Genomic DNA, 25,582 nt, shown 5'->3' with positions numbered 1-25,582 from the left:
ATTTATTTAATATGTGTTATTCTATCTTTTGTCAAATAATCATCTTTATATTCTTATAGTACTTATTTATTAAAGTAGACTTTTTTTACTAGACTTTTTTACAGAAGTATTTGTACTCATACTTCAGTAAATAACATGAGTTATTTTGTCACCTCCGGTTTTGAATCTTTAGTAAAGATTAAAAAAGAGAAAGTCTGTTGTCTGCGCTGCCTCACACGTTCTGAACGTAAGCCGAGACGCGATGACGTCACTTCTCTTGAACTCGACGCTGATTAAGTGAAGTTGTTTGGGCTGTACAAGAGCGAAGAGTAGCGCTGAAAGGGTTTCAGTTCATGTTGCTGCTCTTCGGACGCACGGTTCCGCTGCTTTTCACGCGTACAGTCACCAGCTACTGTCCATCCGCACTGTCGAAACCCAACTTAATCAATTCCGTGTTTATAAAAATCGCAAAGATAAACGGCGCTACTACACACAGTTCCTCGTTCAGCAGCGCAAGCGGCCAAAATACAGGAACCATGCCCGAAAGAAGGCCCTTCGTGCGGTTACCTACTGACGTTTGCCCCGTCAACTATGGGTTGTGTCTGAAGCCAGATCTGATCGACTTCACCTTTGACGGCAAGCTGGAGGCACAAGTGGAGGTAAGTTGCTTGGCTTCAGACATGGATGATGTTGTCTGAGCCTGCCAGGCAGGGATTTTGTTATGTAATCTGACCAGCTAACGTTGCCACTCGCTAGCCAATTTATCGTGGTTCACTGATCACGAGTAACTGTTCACAACTAGCCCGCTAGCTGCTGTTGTGGGTGTGTTAACTGAAGGTCGCTAATGTAAATCTTTAAGCGTTTCGCATTGGCCTGAAAAGCAGCAAGAGACTTCTGTATATTATTAATAGGCTAGTCACTAAAGCTAACACAGCTGTGCAGAAGGTAGTAGCAGACCTGCACTCTCATGTTAGCATAGCCTACCGTTTAAATATCTCCTAAGTTAGCCTTCATGTTAAAAGCGTCTGCCTGCAAGTCTAACGTGAGACCAGTTTAGATCACCTAACAACTATATCTTACTTTAATAATTATTATTACTGCCTCAAACAAGCCGAGGTACAGCTAGCTAATGCTGTCAAGTGTTTGCTAAATCATGGCAACATCGTGTCGCTCCCTCCCACTCGCTCTCCCAGTCTGTCTGACAGTTGCCCGTTGTAACAACAGTTAACTTGTACAAAGATGGGTAGTATCTGGTTACAAATACTCAGTTAATTTAGTTTTCAGTTGTTTATTTATATAGCGCCAATTCACAACACGTCTCAACGCACTTCAATTCAATCATATAAACATTGCAGTTGATCCTACTCGTCAAACAGTGCATTGAGTTCAGTTTATTATTCAAATTAGTTTCAAATGTTTTCTATCTGAGGAAACCCAGCAGATTACATTGTGTCATTGACTTTGCAGCACACTCTCTTATCGAGCAAACACGTAGTGATCGTGAGAGGAAAAACTCTTGCAGAACCTGGCTCAGTGTGAGGGGTCATCTGCCAGGTTGAGAAGACAGCGCAGATGCACAAAAAAGAAGCAGAACGACTGATGTACGAATACTTTTTAAATGCATGTAAAAAGTTAATTGAAGGAGAGGAAGAATGTTTAGTTGTTGGCAGAATTTTCTCAGACTTGATGCAGCTTGTAAGGATATAGAAAGCATAAAGTTAACAGTTGAAATAACAGAAATTATTGCAAATCGGAGAGTTATTGAAGGAGATGGTGAGGTTGCCCCCCCCTTAGAATGAGGCATGAACAGACCAGAGCCAGGGACAACCTTCTTTCCGGACTGGATTCCCCCATGACAGTTCGGGCCGTGCGACTTTAACATAAGCATTCTCTGTAGTTATGTTATTTTCTGACTGCTGAACCTTTTGTGCCACTTGGAGATAAAGAAATTTAGTATTTATTTATTGTCACTGGAAGTACTTTTCCTTATTTTAACACATAAACACCATCTTTAAGTATTAGTTTCATAAGTTTAATGGTAAACAATTTGATTTGGAAATATTTTTTCTTCCTAAATTTATTTTGAAATGTTGTTTTTATTTTAATCTTTAAAATATTACAAATTTGACGTAACTTTATATTTTTGTTTATCTGACATCATTTTTAAATGTTATGATCAGTTACTCCAGTACTTCAGGAGCCTTTTTGTGAAATATGTTTGGTACTGTTGAGTAACTTGTTGGACGGCTACTTTTTATTGGAGTAAAAATATGTTGACGTTGTGATACTTTTTCTTCAGTACAATGTTTTGTTACACTACCCATCTATGATTAGGCTGTTTAGGAGCATAATATGTACGTATATCCCTAAAAAAAGATGCATAAATACCACCAATAAGTATAAAAACTATATTGAGGGTGCTACAAGATTATGTTTGGCTAATGGCTGTTTAAATTAACGTATTTGTTCATGTCCAATCTCTGAAGAATCATAATTTGCACATTAGGTTAATTTTTTTCTGACAGCATTTTTAAATATTACATGAGCTGTTATCAGCTACGCATTAGTTAAGTAGCTTTTTGTACCAAATATTTTGTCACTCTTAAGTAATTTCTTGGACGGCTAATTTTTACTCATCCTGGAGTAAAAATATGTTGACATGATGATACTTTAACTCAGCTACAATTTTTGGCTACTCTACTCAACACTGTGTATATTATAATTCTGTACAACCCAATGTATAATTAAGAAAAACAATCTTAATGTAAAATAGGCAACAATAAAAAAAAAAAATCAGTAGCTCTACATAGAGTGCACTTCCGCCCATTGTGTGGCCACCAGCATATCAGCCACCTGTGCAAACATGTCCCTGCTTGTAAACTCTCCCTCACTGCACATTAACAGAACATAATTCAAGACTCGGCTCATTATTTTCTTGTATAAACGTGGATTTGCAAAAGGTACTACATATAACTAGCTGTGCCTTGGAAATGTAAATATACTTGTTGAACTTCTACACATTTTGTCCAGTTAACACCACAAACGTGAGTGTGTTTTATTGTATCCTGTGTGATAAACCGACACAAAGTAAAACAGTAAAGTAGTGCATCATTAAGTGGAAGGAAAATGCATCATTTTCCTTCCGCTTAGACTTGAATTTCCACAAATTCAAGTCTAAAGATTTTCATAGTTTTGTAACTGTGTTGCACGATGTTAGAAAATCTGGCTCTTGATAAATATTGAGATGACAGTCAGGTACGGAATCGTCTGTCCTCTCTGTCTCACCAGTGCTTCCATCACTTGGAAAATATTAGCCAACAATTATTGCCCTCCAAACAGAACTTTGCAATATGAATACTGCGCACACTGAGAGGATATGTTGTATATTTTGCGACATGTTGTGCTGTTTTGTATTCAGCATTTGAGATGTATCTTGTATTAAAATTCAGCAAAACCAATTGGCTTCCAAGTTACGTAATTATTAAATACATTCCACCTCTGTGAAATTAAAGTCAGAAGTTTACCGTGAGTCAAGGAACCCACCGCACCGTTGTGTAGACGCAATGTCAGGTTATAAAATGATATCCCAAGTTTGGAAGGTTTTTACTGAATGCTGGCTGAACAACCACCCAAAAATAGATCATTGCACAATTGTGAACATAGTAATTTATGGTATCCACCTAAACTGACTGGCTTTGCAACAAGAACATAACTCAGAAGCAGCAAAGAAATTATTGGTGACTATGAAGGAGCTGCAGAGATTCAGCACTGATGGGACGATGGATACAGGTCAATGTTGGAGAAAACAAAACAAAGACACTGGAGGCAGCAAAATACCAGACTTTAAACAATCAAGAGAGTATTCTTGTGTTAAAATACCCCAAAGTTCAGATCCAAGCATTGCCAGGATTTGATTATTTTTGCTTGAGGACACGTCCAGCTAACATGACCCAAACATGAACCATTTTGTAAAGTAGAACAGGCAAAAATGTCAGTCTCTAGACAAGCAAAGTTGGTAGAAATATACCGTAAAAGACATGCAGGTGGTTTTACATGGTAATGACTTGGTGTTGTATTACTGGTCTTGAGAAGAGGATGGTCCATGTTGTCCAATATGTCTTCCTTTGTACGGTCATCTCCAGAGGTTCCACAGTAGGACCCAGCGCGTAGTCAACTTTATCATCTTGTTTAGCTTTCAGGGGTTTATTCACACCAACCATGTTTAGTCCGCTTTAAACAAACTTTAGTTAATTTGCCTAGAAAGTCCATGTTGTTTGGGGAGATGTCAATGTGCAATCAAACTCTGATGCAGACCAAAAGGTGAACTCTGGTCTGGCTAAAACTTATGTCTCGATTCAGTTGAAGCAAACTCTGGCAACACATATGTGAATGCCAAGCGGATCGGAGACTGCTCCAAAAGCAGGAAGCGGTCTATAGGGCATGGCATTCTGGGTAAATGCAACCAAAACAAAACAAAGCATGAGTGTAACACACATGGTCTTTTACCAGCACCAAAAGTGAAATCCTACAACTGCCAAAATCTGACTACTCCATTTTTGTTTACATTTAGTGAAGAAGGAAGTTGCACATGTCGTGTTTATGTGTTCAAATGTTGCAATGGAACCGGATCTACATGTGAAAACATGTTAAGTTACTGGCTGTGGTCCTGCTACTCCAACAGATGACGAAGTGGTTACACAATCCACAAGACTATAGAAGAAATGCTGTATACAGTTGGAAACGCTAAAGGACTTAAAGTACAAGGAGTACAGTCTGCTTTGTTTTACTGCTGCTTGTTTGACACACGTTCCGGTTTATCCTGAAACTTAACCTTTGTTTTTAAATTAAGAAAGAGTTGATTGTTTCCACGCCATGCCACCAAGCCATCCACCTGCTCTCTGTACTCAATGTCTTGTGCATATATGATGCGCTTGACAACTGCAGTGTAATTCGAGTATGTCTGCAGATGGCAAGACTATGACTATAAGTGGAAGTTTCAGGTGTACAGAGTGGAAAGGAGTGGGCAGAGTACTGTCCCTTGTGGTGCTCCTGTTTTTTATATTGCAGAATATTTTCAAAGCAAATGTAGTGCCACTGTTTGACAGTAGATCTGGAAAAGTTTAAATTTAACATTTTAATGGAATATGCATTTTATTTACCAGAAGTATTTCACAGCCATGGAGAATGACTTTCCTGTAACGTCAGGAGGGAAAACTAAGCACATGTTCATAGTTATGGGCTGCTGATCAACTGGATCATCAGCAAGTGTGATCACAAAAAGCCCAAATGATGTTTGGGTTTTTTCCATGGTCAACCTGCCACACTCTCAAAGCACGGCAGTTGTTATGGCAGCAGCTTACTTGTTTAAAGGTGAACAGTAGTTGCGATACAGGTGTTTTCAGTAATGATGACAGGCTGTGCAGCCAGTTGGAACTGGTTCCATGAACTTTATCAAGTAATGACAGCCCTCAAAATCACCCGTGCCTATAGGCATCATGTTTTCCCCTTATAATTTTGCAATTTCAATCATCGCATCCTCACCTTCATGTCAGTAATTGTTGAATGAGAGGCTGCCTAGCTAGGCTGAAAGAGCGTTATTGGGATGTTTATATTCTAAATAGAACCGCATAAAGTGTATTTTGCATTCCACATCGGACTCTGGACCGTTTCTCTCTCCTATTCCACGCCATCTTTTTTGTGTATTAACGGCTCCACTTATGACCAGCGGCGCCCTCACTAGAATACAAAAATAAGGTCGTAGCAGACGTTATTAGCTACATCAGTTAATTCGAAACGTAAGGAGCTTGTCGAGTTCTTTATATTTCAAAACAGAACCGCATGAAGTGCATTTTACCGGGGTTTCTTTGGACCGTTTCTGTTCCCGTTCTTGATTCCTGGCTCTGGTTAGGGATGACCAGTGGCGCCCACTGCTGGATGGCGGCCAAACTGCAACACAAAAAGTAGATCTTACTCGACAATTAACTGTAAGTCGATTGATTGTTTACAACCCTATTAGCAATTGTGACCACTTTTTAAAATAAAAACAGAATATTCTTATTTTTATTTTCCTGGTCTGTGGTTCAAGTCAACCTGTTGTATTCTCAAAACAAAGTAGTTACAGCAGCATATCAGCTTAAGTAAAGGAGAACAGCTGTTGCGTTGCAGGTGTTTTGGGTAATGATGACAGACGGTTTGTGCAGCCAGTTAGAACTGGTACTTGAAAGAGAAAGCACACATCGAGCATCTGTTTGCTGTGTACATTTGATGTTTCTCACCATTACATCGGGAGGGTCCTGCTGGGCTTGGTGTTATTCAGTAGCAGTCATAGTTGATGAAGTATCACATGCTGCTGATTTCTGATGCTTATTTTATTTGAAATGTTCCAATTTGAGTCCCCTCCACATCTCCCGTTTGATTGCACAATCTGCAGTTGCACCAGATTTTGCAACAATCAGATTTTGTAATTCTAAAACCAACTTTTTAAGAAGCTGGACTGAAATCAGATGGTCACTTGTTTTGCTATCACAAAATGTGGATATATAGACAAGAGGCAGTTTAGAGAGGGAGGCGCTTCCCTCTCTAAAGACACTGCACACTATCACTTATGTATATCCAACTGTTGGCAAAGTTTGAACATTTTAAATGTCTTTTCAGGTTTAAGCATCTGCCTTCACTCGCAAACTGTCCAGAAAGTTGATTTCAAACACAGAAGCATCATTCCTCAGTTTTTACAAACCCTAAGAAAAAAAAAATTCGCATAATCTCTCTCGTTTGAAAACGTCTTGACAAAAGCATTTATTTTAAAATGAAGTTTCAACCCTGGTTCAGTCCATGTCTTGAAGTGAGACGTTTGCGTTGCATAAGGCCTCAGCGGGTTAACGCAATGTGCTCCAAAGGCTCAGCAGTCTGTCTTTCTGCCTTCTGTCATGTTTCATAATTGCGGCCGGTTTTCCGCCTCGTCAGTCTCGCAGCTGACAGCCGTGTCAAAACTCCTGTGCTACAAACTGTCAATGTTACTGTTACAGTGCACCAGCGTCTGTTTGCCCTAACAATAAATTTAGTCCTTTCTATTATTTTTTGCATCACAATTTAGAACGATATGCTGCAGTAATCCTCAATTTTTTTCATTTAAGACTTTACAAAGCAGTGCTGCAACAAAGACTTCCACTTTTCAGCTTGTTGTCATAAATTATTAAATGATTCTGTTTTATTATTTAACTTGTTTTACAAAAAAGTTAAAAAATTTTCCAACTTTAAGGTTGCAAATTTAAGTAATAGTCCTTAGATGTTGGATTTCTGAGTAATAAAGTTGGAGGGATGTTGTTTTCTGTGTTTTAGTATGTGAGTAGAAGGGCAGTAAATGGGGTCTGGGGGTCGGGAATTGAACCCAGGAGAGCTTCATCAAGGTCCATATCCTCCATATATGTGATCACACAACTCCAAAATCCAATCTGGGAAACAATGTAGCAATGGCTAAAGTTATATTATCTTGCAGATTTAATCATTGTATTGCTAATATTGTTGACATTATCACTGAATGAAGCTTTGAGCAAATCTATCTGCCTTCCCAACTTGGAACTGGAGCTCATTTAAGTGTCATTCTGATTTATTACTGGATTCAAGTTTAAGTTCACTTCTTCCGGTATTTGTTCGCTGTCACTATAACATAAATTAATTAATGCCAACATTTTTTCACAAGCCTGAGTACCACTGCAGGCCCTGGTTCCACAGTTTGTGGACCATGTGTGTCTTTCTTTCGCCTTGCTCTGTGCTGGATGGGGTGGGGAATGGCTTCGTTTCCAGCTTTTAAACATTTAGACACGTTGGATGTGTTCCAGGCTCTGATCCTATTTCAGTACAAAGTGCAAGATTCAGACAAAGTTTCATTTACACTTTGGGTTTGCTTGCAAGCTGGATGTCTGAAAAGAGTTGAGCTAGATGGAGCAGAACTAAACTTTTATAGAGGGAGTTTTATTAGGGCATCCATATTAAGTATATTGCAATAAGCAGTAAATCAATAAATTACTGGGAGGGGGGGGGGGTTCATGATTGAAAGACTCAGAGACACAATGAAAACAAAATGTCTAACAAAAAAAAATGGTTCAGAACTTCAGTATCCATTTTATTTGTTTTTTGGTTGTTTTGTTTTTTATTTTGGATATTTAAAATGTCTTCCAGTTACAGTGTCAAATGTTTGTTGACAAAGCTCATTGAGATTCACAACTCATTTCTGTGTGGAAAAAAAACAACAACAAAAAATGGCTCATCCCGCTATCTACTGTTTAGAACGTGTTAATTTACACACTATTTTTGGTCTGGAGGGCCTTCCATAGTTAAAGGCGGGCCATAGTTAAAAACAGGCTGCATGGGTGAACATTTCTCACACGTCGCATTGCGCATAGACACAAACGGCAGCCATAAATCATGTATGTCTTTGACATTGTGAGTCTGTAGATTAAACTGTTTTCTGTCAATATTTACAGGTCATACAGGCTACAAATCAGATCGTGATGAACTGCGCTGACATTGACATTATCACAGCTTCCTTCGTACCAAAAGGAGCAGATGGTGAGGGTCACACTTTCAGTTTGGCTTTTCCTCCTTCCTTTTTGTCATGTTACTGTTATCACTAAAATATGGTGTTGACCTCTTTCACCTCTGTGTCAGCTGACTGAAAAGTCACACAAGTGTCATTTTTTCCAAGTCATCAGCCTTCCTCTCTCTCTCCTTCTCTCTGTCTGTGTTTCTCTGTTTTCCTTGGTTTAGAAATCAATGCCACAGGCTTCAACTATCAAAACGAGGATGAAAAAGTCACCCTGTCGTTTCCAAGTTCCCTACAGAAAGGTATGGAGGGATTCTGCCTGTCAAAGAGTTGTTCAGAAAATGTATAAAAAACGAGAACAAATAGCTGTGCTCTTTCTGTGAATGCCTCCACAGGCTCTGGCACGTTGAAGATTGAATTTGTGGGGGAACTGAACGACAAAATGAAAGGATTCTATAGAAGTAAATATACAACGGCTGCTGGAGAGACCCGGTATGCAGCTGTCACACAGTTTGAGGTGAGTGGATGGCGTCCACAGGATGGGAGAACGCAGTAGGCAGATTTATTGTTGTACTCTCAATTTGGTTGCTATTGAAGAAATAAACTTAATACAAATAGGTGAGGAAATGTGTTTTTATTTCTTTATTGTACCACCTAGATTTTTGGATATTCTTTCAGGATGAATCTAAAATCCAATAAAACAATTACAGATGAACCTAATGTGTTTTTCTCTAAACGTTTGAATTCACATGTCCAACGTCTCAAGGAGAAATTATAGTAACCAGTGATGTTGCTGACATCAAGGAGAGCAGTGGCATCAGCCAGTTTGAGCCTTTGGTGGTGTGTCAAGTCCAGCAGTGTGAAAAGCGCGGTCCAGGGGCCATCTGAGGCCCTTGAAATGGTTTTGTTTGGCCTCTGAGCACAAGTTAAGACTGGTTTAACAAATGTTGCCAACAAAATATAAAATGATTGGTGACCGATGAAACTTGGAAACTTTTTTCTGTTGATAAGGTGTGACAGAGTATTAGGGCCATACTAAGAAAAAAAAAAATGACAGTAATATTACGAGAATAAAGTCATACAAGAATTGAGTCGTAATAATGCGAGAAATATTACAGGAATTAAGTCGCAATAACGCGGGAATAAATTTGTGATATGACTTCATTCTGATATGGATTTATTCTCATAATTTACTTTTTTTCTCATCTTCCTAGCGTGGCCCTGATACTCCGTCGTAATACGGCAACAGTCCGAAGCCCCATCTTTTTGTGTTTTTGATCTTTAATTATATTCAGGTTTTATAAAAAATGTTATTGATGAGTCGGTAAAACTTAAAAAAAGTCTCAAACAAATTTTTACATTTTTCATTTCATTGATTTTGTGTCCCAACAGCTGTTTAAATTTGCCAGTTTTGGCCCTCAAGGCAAAATGTTTGGACGGCACTGGTCTAGTCAAAACAAAACTGCCTAAACTTTGTAAATAATACAATGACGGCCCCGAATTACCTGAACAAATTAAATTTATTGCCATAAAGCATTATTATTGTTATTATAACAACAAAATGTACCCACATTTTCATCCACTTGAGACAGAACTTTTATCAGATGGTGAGTTTAATGTTCCGGCTAAATGTAAAAACCTTCAATAACAATAGGAGTTTACATTGAATATTTTCCTAATTTTCAGAGATCATATTGCACTGGGAGGCAGCAGATATTTTCCCCCAACAGCGCCTCTAGTGGTCACAGTAAGCATTACAGTTACTGCGCTGAAGCTCCAGAGATCTCACGGTATGCCAACTGAAATAAACAAGGTGTGATAACTTAAAAATGAAAGTGATGGCATTCGCCCTCAGGGCATGTCTTTCTCTCTCCTTTATGTTTCCGTTAAAGCGGCTCCATGCACAGGAAGGCGCTGGCGCCGCTTCTTTACTGGTTCTATAAAAGAACTGGTTTGGTTTTCTGGAGCCTGAGAAGCAACTCGTTAAATCTTTCACAATCTCAATCATCTGATCTTTGATCAGTAAACACAACAATAAACACAACATGTAGGGCAAACGACACCTGGGGAAGTTAACAGAGTTCATCCTCGAAAATGCTTGAATTTCAGTCTGGTGTTTTCAAGGTTTGGAACGTGCTTGATTTCTGTATGAAGTCTTGAAAGTGATTGATTTTCAAACAAATGCTTGAAATAATAAAGTTAAATCAAATGCTTAGTTAAAAGTCTAAATTTGGAAAGCCTTACAGTTGAAACCAGATGTTTTCATGCACCTAATATAAAGACACATTTTTTTCTCATTGTCTGAAGTTAAATCGGACTACATTTTAATTGCTTTAGTTAGAATTATCAACATTTGCTGAATGCCAAAAAAAATTGTGAACATTTTATATTTTATTTTAGATTATTTATTATTTTTAATGTCTCAATTTATTGATATGTTTAATTGAAATAAAGGTTGATGATTGAAAATGGCTGATATTTTATACAATAATCTTCATAAATATGTAGAGCTGAATGATATGACTGAATAATAAAGTTTTAATTTCATATGAGTCTCTGGATAATTATTGATTAGTTTTTTGCTTTAAATAAATGAAATACTGCCAAACTGGTGCTATGACCTTTTCTGTTTAATCCACAGTTTTCACTTCATGACACTATTTTTTTTTTGTTTTTAAGCAGTTATGAGGCACAGTGGCAAAAGTTAAACTTATTCTGTGGCAGTTACTCAACAGGGTGTTGCTAAGCAACCAAAGAGTGAGCGAGTTGCTAGGCAACCAAAGAGTGAGCGAGTCAGTTGATTCCGCCAACTTTGCTTCTGTCAAATTCTGTCAGATTTATTATCTATTGATATTAATCACATGTTTATCGGGATATATTGTTATGGATTTATGATAAATGATACAATAAGTGCCCGCCCCCCTACTTATCAGGTATTTTCTTATGTTCTGTTTTTCTTTTATCACCCATCCAGTGACCAACTCCCTCCGAACTGAGCAACGTCTTAATAAAACTCAGGTTTTCTTAATTTTTCTTCCTGTCTTTCAGGCCACAGATGCCCGCAGAGCTTTCCCCTGTTGGGATGAGCCCGCTATTAAAGCCACCTTTGACATCACTCTGATAGTTCCCAAGGACAGAGTCGCCTTGTCCAATATGGTACGTCATCTGTTCACACCTCATTATCAGAAACTCCGGTCTCCACTCCTCCCCTCCCCAAGTCGCTATCTGCTGCCAACTTTCTGACATCTGTGTTTGTCGTCCTCTCAGTTTGCATAACATTAGGCAGACGGACGGCATTTTCTGCTGCAGGCTAATACTATATATACGTGAGAAATGAGCTTAGTCATTGGGTGTCAATCTGAAGTGAAAGCATTTGTATCTACGTTTAATCAGCAGCCACTATCTGTTGGAGGTTATATATTCCACCACACCCCTCATAGCTAACATTTCACCTGATGAGTGCTGGGTAAATAAATCTGGCTCTTTCTGAGAAATGAGTAAAACTAGGAGTTTGTTAGTCACAGGAAGCTTTGACTAACAAAGCTAACAAGTAAGTCTTACTTCATTTACACCCTTTTGTTAGGTATGTATGGAGTTAATTTCTTGCCAAAATGTTGCAAAATAAAACATTTTATAAACTGTTCCAGAGTAGAAAATTCTCTGTCCTTCGCATAAGAAAAAAGTCACTCATTATCTTAGGCTACATTCACACAGCAGACAAATGCAGTGGGTTTTTCCCCCCAAATTGTGACCCAAATCTGACTTTTTCATGGCAGTCTGAATGGTCCAATTCAATATTTCCTATGTGGTGCTAATTCGGATACATATCTGATTGCTTTCAAACCGTTTGGAGTCTGAATGGTCATGTTGTTTTTTCCTCGGCTTTCATCTTTTTTCAACAAGAAATTAATTAAATTAATTAATTGTTTTGAGGGGGAATCAGGCATTTGCTCTGGTGGCCTTAAGTTGATGTCTTTAAATCTCTTTTAAAATCACAGTTTTACTCCCTTGACTTTAACATGGTATGAGGCTGACACCAGCTGTCTTTATGTTACAAATGTGTGTAAAACTTTGTCAATATTCTGCTAATGTTGAACAAAAACACATTTTCGCAGTTGAGATGGTTACATTAATAAGAAACGCAATTAATATCACACATGAATACGTTTGTATGCGTGATAAGTCATTAAAACATGCTATACCATCATCCTCCAACTACTTCCTGTTGTCTTCTTTGTGGTTTGCACCAGTGGCAACATCCTGTTGTTGATTCGTGACTCGTTTGATGCGAAAAAATTGCTGTTTTGCAAAATAAATCAATTTTGGTAGCCAAAAACAAAATCACCTCATCTTTGCCCCAAAACCTTTTAACGAAAAACAAGTTTGTTTTTTGGGGGGTATTTTTGTATATATTGTGTTTCCATTAAGCAAATTTATTTGCAAAATGTCAGACTGGGCAATTATATGGTCAATGGAAACACAGCTAGTGTCTGTTCCACTTGTGCTTAAATTTAAGCATAAGTAGATTTAAAATTCTGCCTTTAATTTTTGTCTCTGCCTTGTTTTTTCTTCTTTGTGTTATTTTCAAAGGTGATATATTTATGTCATGGTTTCCTCTTTCCAGGATGTCGTTCATCAAAAGCCATACCCAGGTGATGTAAACCTCGTGGAGGTAAAGTTCGGCACCACGCCCATCATGTCCACGTACCTCGTAGCTTTTGTGATCGGTGAATATGACTTTGTGGAGAGCCAGTCGTCAGATGGCATAAAGGTACGCGTGTACACGCCCGTCGGGAAGGCAGAACAAGGGAAATTTGCATTGGAGGTAAGAATATTATGTTGGGAATTACACCAACCGAACGGGTCCGTTCGCTTTATGTTCTCTTTTAATTTTACTAAACATCGTGACTGAAGCAGCAAATAAATTAAAGATTACCATAACTTGCATGACGCTGCTTTTATCCTGCCATGCTTTGTGTATGCTTGTTAGTTTTTCTCATTTTCAGGTGCTGACAGTGGATAAAAGTCACTATAACCGGCTTTTTAAAAATGTTTTACAGGTCGCTTGTAAGACCTTACCTTTCTACAAAGACTACTTCAGTGTTCCTTATCCATTACCTAAAATTGATCTCATAGCGATTGCTGATTTTGCTGCTGGTGAGTAGATACCAAACCTAATCTTCTCTGAGGAATTTAAAACATTTAGAGTAAAAGTCGGTTTTCTTTCTGTCTCTTAGGTGCCATGGAAAACTGGGGCCTTGTTACATACAGGTGAGAATCATTTATATTTGGATTGTAGTAAAACATTAATGGTATTAACGTTGGCAGTGTTTTAAAGCCTGAGGCTGAAACTACTAATGCAGTAGCAATTTTAAAATGGTTTGTTGGGGTTTTTGAACTGTGATACTATTAATATGACTTAATTAAAACTATAACTCTTCAGAATATACCAATCGCTCATGAGTGTTGATCACCGATACGGATCACATGGATTGGCTGTTAATTTTTTAATGTAGTTATAAATTCTACTGGCTTTGTGATCTGGCGAAAAGGAACCATAATATCACGTTACTTTAGACAAAACGTACAATACTGACCAGATTTAAAACAGTAAGGCTGTAAATTTTACAGAAAGTCAAATAAATCTCCCAGCTGATGTTTGTTTCCAGGGAGACTGCACTGCTAATCGATCCGAAGAACTCGTGTTCGTCATCCAGGCAGTGGGTGGCGCTAGTGGTTGGACACGAACTCGCCCACCAGTGGTTTGGAAACCTGGTTACCATGGTAATAATCCAGAACACTCACTAGTAACTTTTAAAGGGAAACACCATCTCGCACCTACCGAGGTGATTACAGCCAACTGAAACTAACGGAAAATGAAACTGAGAGAACTTTTTTGCTAACTGAAATAAATAAAAATGGCAGTTAATGGGAGGAAATTTATAGGTAACTAGAACTATATTGTACATTTATGAAACTAGCTAAAAAATATTACAATTATAGATGTAATATGCTTTGTTTTTATGTTTAGGAATCTATTTAGCCTTCCCAGCTGATGTGAAATTGATATTTTCCTACAGAAGTAGTTTTCACAGTTCAGGGTGATGTCAGCGCGCCTAGAGCTGCCATCTTGTTTGAACATAATGTTTTCTAGCTTTCAATTCAAGTCAACAAAATATAAGGGCCAGGCTAAGATTTCATTTTTTAAATTACAATAATGAAGTCATAATATTAGAAAAATAATGTAATTTTAAGAGAAAAATAGGAGTGTTGAGCATTTTGGTACAAGTTTTACCAATAATACTTAATAGAAAAACTTAATAATTTGATGTAATGTGTTAAAAGATTATCAGTAGCCTTGTTTTGATACGATTGTGCAAACAACTATGTCTATTTTTTAATAAAGAATCACACTGACTGAGCTCGATAGTCAAGTTTTTTTTCTCAATTTTAAGACGTTTTTTCTGGTAAAATGTCTTATAAATCTTAATTATCATGATTAAACAAATACTGTCCCTTATACTCCGTCATACAATTCAATGAAGGGATGATTGAAATAAAGGCCACCTTTTGAAAATATTTTCTGACTTGTAATTTCTCTTTTAGAAAAGAAAGCAAGGGGGAAAATATTAAAATAGGATCCAGTATGAAAGAATTGCAGGCTAATTGATCGCCCTATGATGCATATCTCTTTATAGAAGCTCATAAAGTGAAACTTAACCCAATTAGCCCGTTCGCTTGTGCAGCTGTTCATGGTCGACGTTCCCTGTCTGTGTCTGTGTGCAGGAATGGTGGACTCACCTCTGGCTCAACGAGGGGTTTGCCTCCTGGATCGAGTACCTGTGTGTGGATCACTGCTTCCCAGAGTACGACATCTGGACCCAGTTTGTCTCGGCAGATTACACCCGGGCTCTGGACCTGGACGCGCTGGACAGCAGCCACCCCATCGAGGTAGGAGGAGAACCAGCACCGGATGAAGCTAAAACTATGAGGGGACTTGAGGAGTTTTGGATAAAACATATTTATAGAAAAAATGTTTACATTTGGTACAGTTTCGGCTTAATTGCTGCTCTGAATATGTTGTTTTTTTTTTTAACAAATGGCCTTTTTTAAGTTTGTATACTTAAGTTAGCGATTAATCGTTTGCTAAAGTAGTTTGCGATCGTTTTAATAATCGATTCATCTCAATTAATCAGATCAATTGTTTCAGCCCTTGTGTCATTAAATGGTTTGTCTGAAAGGTGATTATGAATCATAAGGCATTTGGACTGAAATGATTAATCATATTAATCAGTTGCTGAAATAATCGGCAACTAATTTAGAAATCGAATAATCATTAACTGGAGTATGGAGACTCAAAAAACAAAAAACCACTTGCTGAAAAATAAAATGCACTCGGAGCACCAATTAAGCCAAAACTGAACAAAAAATATGTACATTTTGCATTCAAGATGTATATAAAGAAAAAATAGTCTGTAAATACCCACAGCTCCTCAAAATGGTAAAAAAAAAAAAAAAAAAAAACTTGATAAGTCGAGCAAAGAGGATTGAGCGTTTCACATTATTTATTTGCTTCTTTTAATGTATTTTTAATATGGTATAAAGAAGACTTAAAAGAAAAATCCACACAATGTGGATCCACACAATGTGGCCTCTTTTAATGCGATTAATTGCTAAAATAATCAATCGATTACTAAAATAACCGTTAGCTGCAGCCCTAGAATACATTGTTTTGTTTTACTTCATCAAGGGTGAAATTATCGTGACGTTTTGTGGCTGTGTGCTTCAGGTGAACGTGGGCCATCCATCAGAGGTAGATGAAATATTTGATGCCATCTCCTACAGCAAAGGAGCGTCAGTGATCCGCATGTTGCACAACTACATTGGAGACGAGGTTGGTGGTCTCCAACTCGTGGCCCGGCGCCGTCGCTGCACCAACCTATTTCAGTCGGTCTTTTAATGTGTCTTCACAGGACTTTAGGAAAGGAATGAATTCCTATCTTTTAAAGTTCCAACATAAAAATGCATCAACAGGTAAGACCAGTCAGTTCGCATTGTGTCCAGCTGGAGTTATTTTAAAATGGCCGCCGCTCGTTGGTCTGATTTTGGGCCGTTTTCCACAGAGGACCTCTGGGATTGTCTGGAACAGGCGAGTGGGAAACCTATTGCTGCAGTGATGAGTTCATGGACCAAGCAAATGGGCTTTCCAATCATAGTAGTCGACCAGGAACAGGTGAGTCGTTTTATTTAATTTAGTTGATTTATCTGCCATCTGGAAATGCACTAAGTAAAAAGATGTGCCTTTTTTTCCCTCACTGTCTGAGGTTAAATCTGACCAAACTTTTCTTGTTTTAAAAATTAGAAAACTTTCCATGTTCATTGCTTTGAGATTATTTTTGTAATTGGTTTCAACTGTAGCAGTTATAACATGTTTTGAACCTGATTGAAATGAAAATCTCTTGGTAATTTCTTCACCTTCTGTCTTGCTACTGGTGTAATTTTCCACTGTCTTTAAGTCGCTGTCTGATGATGTCATTTGCAGCAAGGTGATGACCGAATCCTTAAACTATCGCAGAAGAAGTTCTGTGCCAGTGGGCCACATAATGGTGAGCTCTGACTATTTATGAGTAATAATCTGTTATAGTTGTTTTGTGGTTTTGTTTCCATTTCACTGTTTTTGTTTTTTATTTTGGATATTTAAAATGTCTTCCACATCCCAGTGTAAATGGTTCTTTATAAATCAAAATTTGTTGATCTTTGAGAGGGCGTATTAATATTATTATGATTAATCTACTTGGAAAAAACAATATTACAACATTATTTATTTGAATTTATAGTTTAACGCTTTGAAATTGGGCCTCTGTCTCTTTAAGAAGCTCTTACTCTTTGCGACACGCCACCTTCAGGACTTTATCACAACAATGCTCATTCATTATACCGTTTACAGTTTCCCTTTGTAGAAAATGTTCTTTTTTTAATGTTTTCTTAAATCTGAAGTGCTTTTATTTTTAAATATCACCCTGATATTGAAAATATCTCAAATTGACTCCTGTTCACAAAGTTACAGTTTCTACTATGAAGAATGTTGTGATTTGCTAATTAACCAATTCTTCGGATTAGTTGAGTACGGTGCGTTTACTGATCGGGGAAAAATCCGACTTTCAAGTTTCAGGAGTTGAAGTTGGGTGATTTCAGTTACCAGCTGATTTTTCTGGCCATTTATGTTCTTTGGACTTCACTCAAAGATTATTTATCCTTTGAGTGAAGGATAAATTCTCCACCCTTTTTGTCGGACAGGTGAGGATTGCCCCAGTTGGATGGTGCCTATCAGTATTTGTACTAGCGAGGACCCCAAATGCTCCAAACTCAGGATTTTGCTGGAAAAATCTGAGACGACAGTGACTCTTAACGGCGTCGGTCCGGATCAGTGGATCAAGGTGAGCTCATGTTGCACATTGAGCCCTGAAAACACAATGTGAGGATGTTTTCCAGCTGTAACGCATTCGTTCTGTTTGCAGATAAACCCTGGAACTGTCGGCTTTTACCGGATCCAGTACAGCTCGTCCATGCTGGAGAGCCTGCTGCCAGGAATCAGAGACCTCAGCCTCCAGCCTGTGGACCGACTCGGCCTGCAGAATGACCTCTTCTCCCTCGTAGGTCTCACTGACACACACATCCTCTCTAAGTGAAGTTCATACTGAGAAGAAACACATTTCAGATCCATGTTGAGATTTATTGAACTCCTCTGTTGGTGCAGTAAATGTTCTCTTCTACACCAATACAAACAGGGCTGAAGAATAAATCAAAAACATTATATATCGCAATAGACGCATGATCAATATCAATTTATAATGCATCATTTAAATCTACATATCGAGAGGAATTTTGTTGCAAGACTCCAATAAAAATAAAATGGATAAATAAGTAAATATAGAATATTCACTGAACTCCAATCCAGAACCGCACAGCATTCTGGGAGATGTAGGCAGAGGAAAAACTTTAGCTGCGAAACCTTTCAGTCTGCCGTTACCAAAGTTGGTGGAATCGGCTAACTCACTCACTCTTTGGTTACCTAGCAACCCATTCTATGGTTACCTAGCAACAACCTGTAGGTTGTAATGTGAAGAAGCTGAACTACTTTTTTTTTTTTAAGAGTCTGTAATTTCCCTTTCTGCTCGGTGAATAAAGGATGCAGCTCGTCCATGACTCCTTCCGTTTCATCATTTGGCGTTTCTGCTCACTTCCTGTCGTGTGGCTTCAGTCTCGTGCAGGAATGATCAGCACAGTGGAGGTGCTGAAGCTGATGGAGGCGTTTGTCAACGAGCCGAACTACACCGTTTGGAGCGACCTGAGCTGCAACCTGGGAGTTCTGTCATCGCTGCTGTCTCACACGGAGTTTCACGACGAGATCCTGGAGTTCATCAGGGACCTGTTCGCCCCGATCGGCCTGAAGCTGGGCTGGGACAGCAAGCCAGGCGAAGGTGAGGAGGAACCATGAAATTACATTTAAACCCAAACGCTTGTTGTTTCTTTCCTTCTTAATAACATTTAATTTAAATAACACTTTTAAAAATAACATTTCTCTTGGCATGTTTGTCTTTTATTTAATGAATCAAATATTTGGCATATTCTAAAGTGATGGTAAGAACACACTTTTCATTAGGGATAAAAACAAATCTTTAACCTTTTTTTTTACGTCTGAGTGTTGGGGCCATAAAAAAAATAAATTTATTAGAATAAAGTCATAAAATTATGAAAATTAAGTTGAAATAATGCGAGAATAAAGTCTTAATAATACAACTTTATTCCCATAATTTCATAACTTCTTGAACCGTATTTTCCGCACTATAAGGTGCACCTTCAATGAATGGCCTATTTTAAAACTTTTTTCATATATAAGGCGCATAGAATAGACGCTACAGTTAGGGTTGCCACCCGTCCCGTATTGAACCTATACGGGACGGGATTTGGTCCGTACTCTACAAAAGTGGTCCCCGAGTAACTTGTATAGTAGGCTGCCCCAGTCATTGTTTCACTCACAGACCTGCAGACAACCTGATTATCAGGTCTGTAGGTAGATGGGTCAGTCAAACTTTATTAACAAACCAGCGTTCTGACAACTATCCCAGCATGCACCGCGCGCTTCTTCTTCTATGGCTGCTTACCGTAGTTGCTACACCTGTTGTGGCTCAATATTGGTCCATATATAAGGCGCACCGGATTATAAGGCGCACTGTCAGCTTTTGAGGAAATTGAAGGTTTTTAGGTGCGCCTTATAGTGCAGAAAATACGGTAATTTTATTATTTTTACTTTATTTTCTTAGTGTGGCCCTAAAACACCGTCGTAATATCGTATCTATATTTTGTTGATGTTTAGTTTCTGTACATCATATGTAAACTGGTAAACAAAGTTCAACATCAGTGGGAGAAAAAGAGAGAAAACTAAAAATTAATCGGATAATTATGCAAAAATGAGGTCTGACATTTTGAACTTAACCATTTTGACCAGTTTTCAAAAACGAACTCTTGTGACATCAACTTAAAATTATTTTTCCAGAACAAAAATACTAAATATCAAATCAATCCAGTCGTTTCATTCTTAATCCATGTTCAGGTTATAACTTAAAAAAAAAAACGTTTTGTTGATTTTATCCTTTTTGTTATTGTTCAAATCCTTCCAAGTTCCAAAGAATAATTTCTGCAGCTGCTGAAATATTTTCCTAATTTCTTTCTCACATGTATTTTGGACTTCAGGCCACCTGGACGCCCTGCTGAGAGGCCTGGTTTTGGGGAAACTGGGCAAGGCGGGACACAAACCCACACTGGAGGAGGCCAGACGGAGATTCAAGGAGCATGTGGAGGCGAAGCAGGTTCTGCCTGCAGACCTGAGGAGCCCGGTAAGAGAGGTTTAAGATTAATACAATAAAGGGGCATGCTGAAAGTTAGATATTTGGTTTTTTTTGGGTGGCATTTATGGAAAATGTAGAATATAATTTCCTATGTTGTATTTTACAGGACTTTTCTTGTTGCAAGGCAACAGTGGTCCCTACTGAGCCACTGTGCAACCATTTTATTCACAAAATTAATGTTTTACTCACACCTTAGGAGAGTTTAGAGACCAGTTATCCAAACAGTCATGACTTTAGGCTGAGGCAGGAAGCCTGTCTTTAGGATATAAAATAAAGCTAAACATTAAAGAGGATGGAGAATTTTAAAAAATCAGATTCCGATGTAATGACATAGACATAGTTCTTTCAGTGTCATTGTTTGTGGAAATTCAATGCAGATATTATCAGAAAAACATTAAGCAGTTAAAAATGTGCAATTTGACAAATGAATGATTAAAAAGGGAATCATCGTTTGTTCCCCAAAGTCGTCAACATTTAATACTGAGTCTTTATCTTCACTCACTTCTCACCAGGTGTATCTAACGGTGCTGAAGCACGGAGACGGCGCCACGTTGGACACGATGCTGAAGGTACGCCGGTTAAAAAACATTTCTGTGTCAGACTTAATTTTTTATAGTGCCCGTTTCCAGGACTACAATGAATGATTAATCCAGGACCTAATTGCAAACCTATGGACAAAGCTTAAAATTATGTAAAGAAAATTAACTTTTAGAGTAATTTTTATTCATTATTCCATCATTTTTATATCCATTTAGCATAAATGCTGCTTCATATCTTCTGATTTTAGTTGACTACAAGTTCTGTGGCGGAAAAGTTTACCAGATAAAATATTTTTCATCAAAACCCACTCTTTTTTTAATTATGAGAAAATAAGTAATATTTCATATTAATCACATTAAATGTTATTTTATTCCCTCAGTTCTTCTGGTTTTTTCCAGTAGTGTTCTCCACATCCGGGTCGTCTTAGTGTTTTTCTTCTCAGAACTTGTTTCATTTTCTAGCTTGCTATGCTAGCACTTGTTGTCAGTCAGCTGAGAAACGGTGAACTGTGATATAGAGACACAACTCTCAGAAAGCTGTGGATTATGAAAAGTTTTACCATTCTCTGTGTTTTCTCTGTTTGCTCCTGCAGCTGCATAAACAAGCCGACATGCAGGAGGAGAAAAATCGCATCGAGAGAGTTCTTGGCGCCATCTCTGCTCCCGATCTAATCCAGAAAGTCCTCAACTTCGCCCTCTCGGTACACAAACTGTTTTTGTTTGTTTAGCTTCGTGCTTCCGAGTGCTTTAGTTTATCAGTTTGTACAGAGGAGAAAGGAATTTAACAAGAAATCCTTCCTTTTGTTCAGTATTTAGTCCCTGTCCCTGATCTCCTGCTACATTAACTGACAGACTGTTGATGTCCTAGTCCAATCCCGCAAATCAGCTTGATGTATTTTTAATAGAATCTGTGAAAGGATTCCCTGAGTAAACTGGACTCTATGCCCCATCAAGCACACATTGATTTGTTGTTTTAATAAACTTTTTTTCTCAGCCGTCAAAATGCCAGAACAGTCATAAAAATGCCAGAACAGTCATAAAAATGCCAGAACAGTCATAAAAATGCCAGAACAAAGTCGTCAAAATGCCGGAACAAAGTTGTAAACTTAACTGCTACATAAAAAAATAACAAAAAAATTAAAAAGAGAAATTTTGAGCATCTTGTGAAGTTATACTTTGGCGTTAGTTTTAAAAAGAGGAAATTCTTAATTTTTTAACACATCTGCACCAAATTATTACCTGTAGCAGGACTTTGAAACGATTGTCTGTTTGGAAGAAAGAACTCCGACTTGCTGAGCTGGTTTCGTCAGATCTTTATTCTATCAAAACTTTTTCTCATTAAAAGAAATCTAAGCCTGACTTTAATAATCTGTTGTAGAGAGCAGCTGAAACACCAACCAATAAACTTTATAAAGTTCAAAGCCTTAAGCTTGTGTAGCAGGAAATCGGCCTTTTCTGTGTGACCTGAACAGCTCTGAAATACGTTACAAACTGAAGTATTGAGTCGTATTAAAATGGAGCAAGCATGTTAGCGTTAGCCTAGCATTTATTTGACTTAATTCCCACTCCGAGAGTCTGGACAGACACTTTAACTTCACCTGTTGCATATGACACAAACCTCCTCAGCTGTTGTGTAAAAATGTAAACTGGATAACTTGGTATTTGCTTTTATTCCAACCTAACTTTTCGTTGTGGATTTTGCCCCGGGCAGGAAGAGGTTCGTCCCCAGGACACGGTGTCTGTAATCGGAGGGGTGGCAGGAAGCAGTAAGCAAGGCCGGAAAGCTGCCTGGAAATTTGTCAGGGACAACTGGGAGGAGCTTTACAACCGCTACCAAGGAGGCTTCCTTATATCACGCCTCATCAAGGTAAGTGGAAAACTGATTTTCATTTGCTGGAAGCATGAATGAAAATCATGCTTCCAGTTGGACGTCTACAGTGATTACATGTATGGAACGGCATCAGTTATTTGAGATAAAATGTCTTCCTTTTGTTTTTTTTATTGTAGCAAATGCTTTTATCCTTCTGCTTTCCTGAACATTTAAGTTGTTTCTCTTTGCAGCTCACAGTCGACGGTTTTGCTATTGATAAAATGGCTACTGAAGTCAAGGTGAGACTTAAACTATTTACTTTTTATATTCTTTGTGAGCTTTAGTCCAGACAAAATTGCAGATTGTCGACTCAAATATTTAAGCTAAACAAACACGTTCGAACTTCAAAACATCCGCCCAACTTTCCACCATGAAAGGGAACCCATCATGCATAATTCACATTCTGCATGTTTTTGTATTTCCATTTGGGTTTTTACTGCTTCTAAAACCAACCCAAGCACTTAAAAAAACACCCAGCTGGTTTTTAATATTTTTTGATTTCTGGAGGTTTTTGAAATGGCATTGCACCTCACTTAGTAACCCAGCAAAGCCTATACTGTTGCCTACCAACCCCAGCGGAACTCTGCCCGTTACCTAGCAACCCCAGCAGAACTCTGCCCGTTACCTAGCAACCCAAGTTGAGCTCCAGTCGGCTGGTTTTAGGATAGAATATACTTTATTGGTCACCAAGGGGAAATTGCTTACTTCTTGTCTAATTGTAGTAAATATAAATCTAACCATTAGTGACATATTTATAACATGTGACATTACAACTAATTTAGATATAGCCTAATAAATTAAATTAATAAAAAAAACAAGTATGTACATGAAGATATTGCCGCCTTTCTATATAATGGCCTGTGTAATTTTTTTGCCAAAAGTTTTTTTTTTCTTTCCAAAACTTTTTGAAAAAAATGACTTGCGCCATAATTTTAGGAAGGTGACAATATGTGAATCTAAATCTATAAATGAGAGTTTTACCGATGTATGCACTGTACAATGGCTGCTGGAAAAGACAAGTGTTTTATTGTTGACGTAAAATCCAGAAACCACTTGCTGCATCCTAGTTGTGCAGGAGACTCCACTTCTGCTTTTCAAATATGTCCGGTCGCATAATTTTGCATCTGTTTGGAGGCATTTTCATTACACATGCAAGTGTAAACAATGAGTTCTGTTTGGATTTAAAGTGACAGAGACCATAAAACAGCTAATTCTGAAAAGAGCTCAAAATATTCAGAAGTGACCACTGATTTTCTGCAAAAAATGAAACATGTTTTGTAAGGAAGCATAACAGACCACCGTTCATAAACATCAGGCTGCCTTGGTCTAATTAAAGGCCTTTGTGTTTTTCCTTTGCAGAGTTTCTTTGAGAGTCACCCCGCGCCGGCCGCTGAGCGCACCGTGCAGCAGTGCTGCGAGAACATCCTCCTGAACGCCGCCTGGCTCAAGCGCGACGCGGACGACATCCACCAGTATCTACTGCAGCGCAAGGCGCCCCCCGTCTGAGCCGCCCGCCTGCTGCATGCGCTCCCCATCCCTCCCTCCATCCCTGCTTCTCCTCCTCCCATCATCATAGCCGTCTCGCCCACGTCCCCCGGGACTTTATATCAGACGGGGAGATACGAGTAACTCCTAGCTTCCTTATTCTGAACTGTACAAAAGAAGAAGACAAAGCCAAGGATTGAACGGAGCTTCTTTTTTTGTTTTTTTGTTTTTGGAGGACGAGAGGAGTTGAATTTAATGAGAAAAGTCAATTTAATCAGACCAGGAATGTAGGTTTGCTCCCAGTCTGTCCATGACCAGAGGACATATCCATTATCAGCCGTCGGTGTGCAACGCTACTAAAGCTGTGCAGATGCAGCAGAACCCGGCTGGTCCAGAACCCGCTTCACGTGCCCCAATATGCACACCGTCATCCATCCCTCCATCATAGCTGAGAAAACTGTGAACCCAACTCCTTCTGCATGAAGTGTCATTTTTCAGCTTTGATTACTTCCATTTCCCTTTTTTTTCCTCTTTATGGAAATTGGTGACTTCAGTTTCTCTTTTTATTTTTCCTTCCTCATCCTGTCTCCTCTTCCTCCTATTTCGGGCACTGTGATTGGGTGAAAGCTGAGCGCGTCTGGACAGAGGGAGCTTCTTAACACTAGTGTGTGTTGTAGTTTCCAACAGCACTGATTCTTCACTGCTAATAAATTGTTAGGACGGGGGCAAGCAGCGCTAGCATGGTACTATATTGTAAACTGTTTAATGCAAGCATTTTTTTCTTATATTCTTCTAAAAGAAATAATGAAACTATTCATAAATCATGTCTCCACCCTCCCTTCATGCACCTAAATCGGTTTGTATAGTTGGAGTCGAAGAAAAAAAAAATATTTAATCGTGTTTCTCTATCCGCTTCCAGCCATTAAATGACGATTCAGGAGTTTTTTTTATCAGACAACAGATGCAGTGATTTATTTAAGTGTTTAGATTGTCTTTATTCCAGGAAAAAAAAAAGAATGGCAACATTTATGTTGTATTTTATTCTGAAGGGACACCAGGAAACTCAGACTTGTCTTGATGGGACGGATTGATTTCCAGTTTAACTGTCAAACTGGGCAGCCTTAAAGCAGCCAGTTGGTTTGCAGTAAATATTAAACCCTAATGTGGTGATAATAGGTGACTTCCACTCAACATGAACTGTATCCAACATGGCAGGATCTACAGACTTGTTAAAAAATATATATAACTATATAAAATT

The 25,582-nt window shown here is 38.3% G+C and overlaps 1 protein-coding gene across 1 annotated transcript; it reads left to right on the top strand.

Moving 5' to 3' along the window:
- The first annotated feature begins 61 nt into the window (after positions 1 to 61).
- Positions 62 to 25,582, top strand: npepps (aminopeptidase puromycin sensitive). The gene is made up of 23 exons (XM_015049881.1): positions 62 to 638; positions 8,463 to 8,547; positions 8,746 to 8,823; positions 8,917 to 9,038; positions 11,570 to 11,677; positions 13,146 to 13,346; positions 13,582 to 13,678; positions 13,759 to 13,792; positions 14,191 to 14,305; positions 15,308 to 15,472; positions 16,311 to 16,415; positions 16,495 to 16,555; positions 16,645 to 16,754; positions 17,064 to 17,127; positions 17,819 to 17,958; positions 18,040 to 18,174; positions 18,783 to 19,002; positions 20,276 to 20,418; positions 20,943 to 20,999; positions 21,563 to 21,670; positions 22,681 to 22,836; positions 23,031 to 23,078; positions 24,199 to 25,582. Exons 1-23 carry the CDS (start codon positions 333 to 335, stop codon positions 24,343 to 24,345), a joined length of 2,805 nt encoding a protein of 934 aa, XP_014905367.1. The 5' UTR covers positions 62 to 332; the 3' UTR covers positions 24,346 to 25,582.

Source organism: Poecilia latipinna, unplaced genomic scaffold (genome assembly GCF_001443285.1).
Source record: "Poecilia latipinna isolate Pla-1442-1.1 unplaced genomic scaffold, P_latipinna-1.0 Scaffold963, whole genome shotgun sequence".
Lineage (NCBI taxonomy): Eukaryota > Metazoa > Chordata > Actinopteri > Cyprinodontiformes > Poeciliidae > Poecilia > Poecilia latipinna.
This window is presented reverse-complemented; position numbering and strand designations above follow the sequence as displayed.

Bases quoted from the DNA above. Each gene is read 5' to 3' on its own strand.
- npepps (XM_015049881.1), top strand. From the start codon at position 333: ATGTTGCTGCTCTTCGGACGCACGGTTCCGCTGCTTTTCACGCGTACA. The intron at 11,678-13,145 runs GTACGTCATCTG...TCCTCTTTCCAG, and splicing joins GAGTCGCCTTGTCCAATATG to GATGTCGTTCATCAAAAGCC. The intron at 13,679-13,758 runs GTGAGTAGATAC...TCTGTCTCTTAG, and splicing joins GATTGCTGATTTTGCTGCTG to GTGCCATGGAAAACTGGGGC.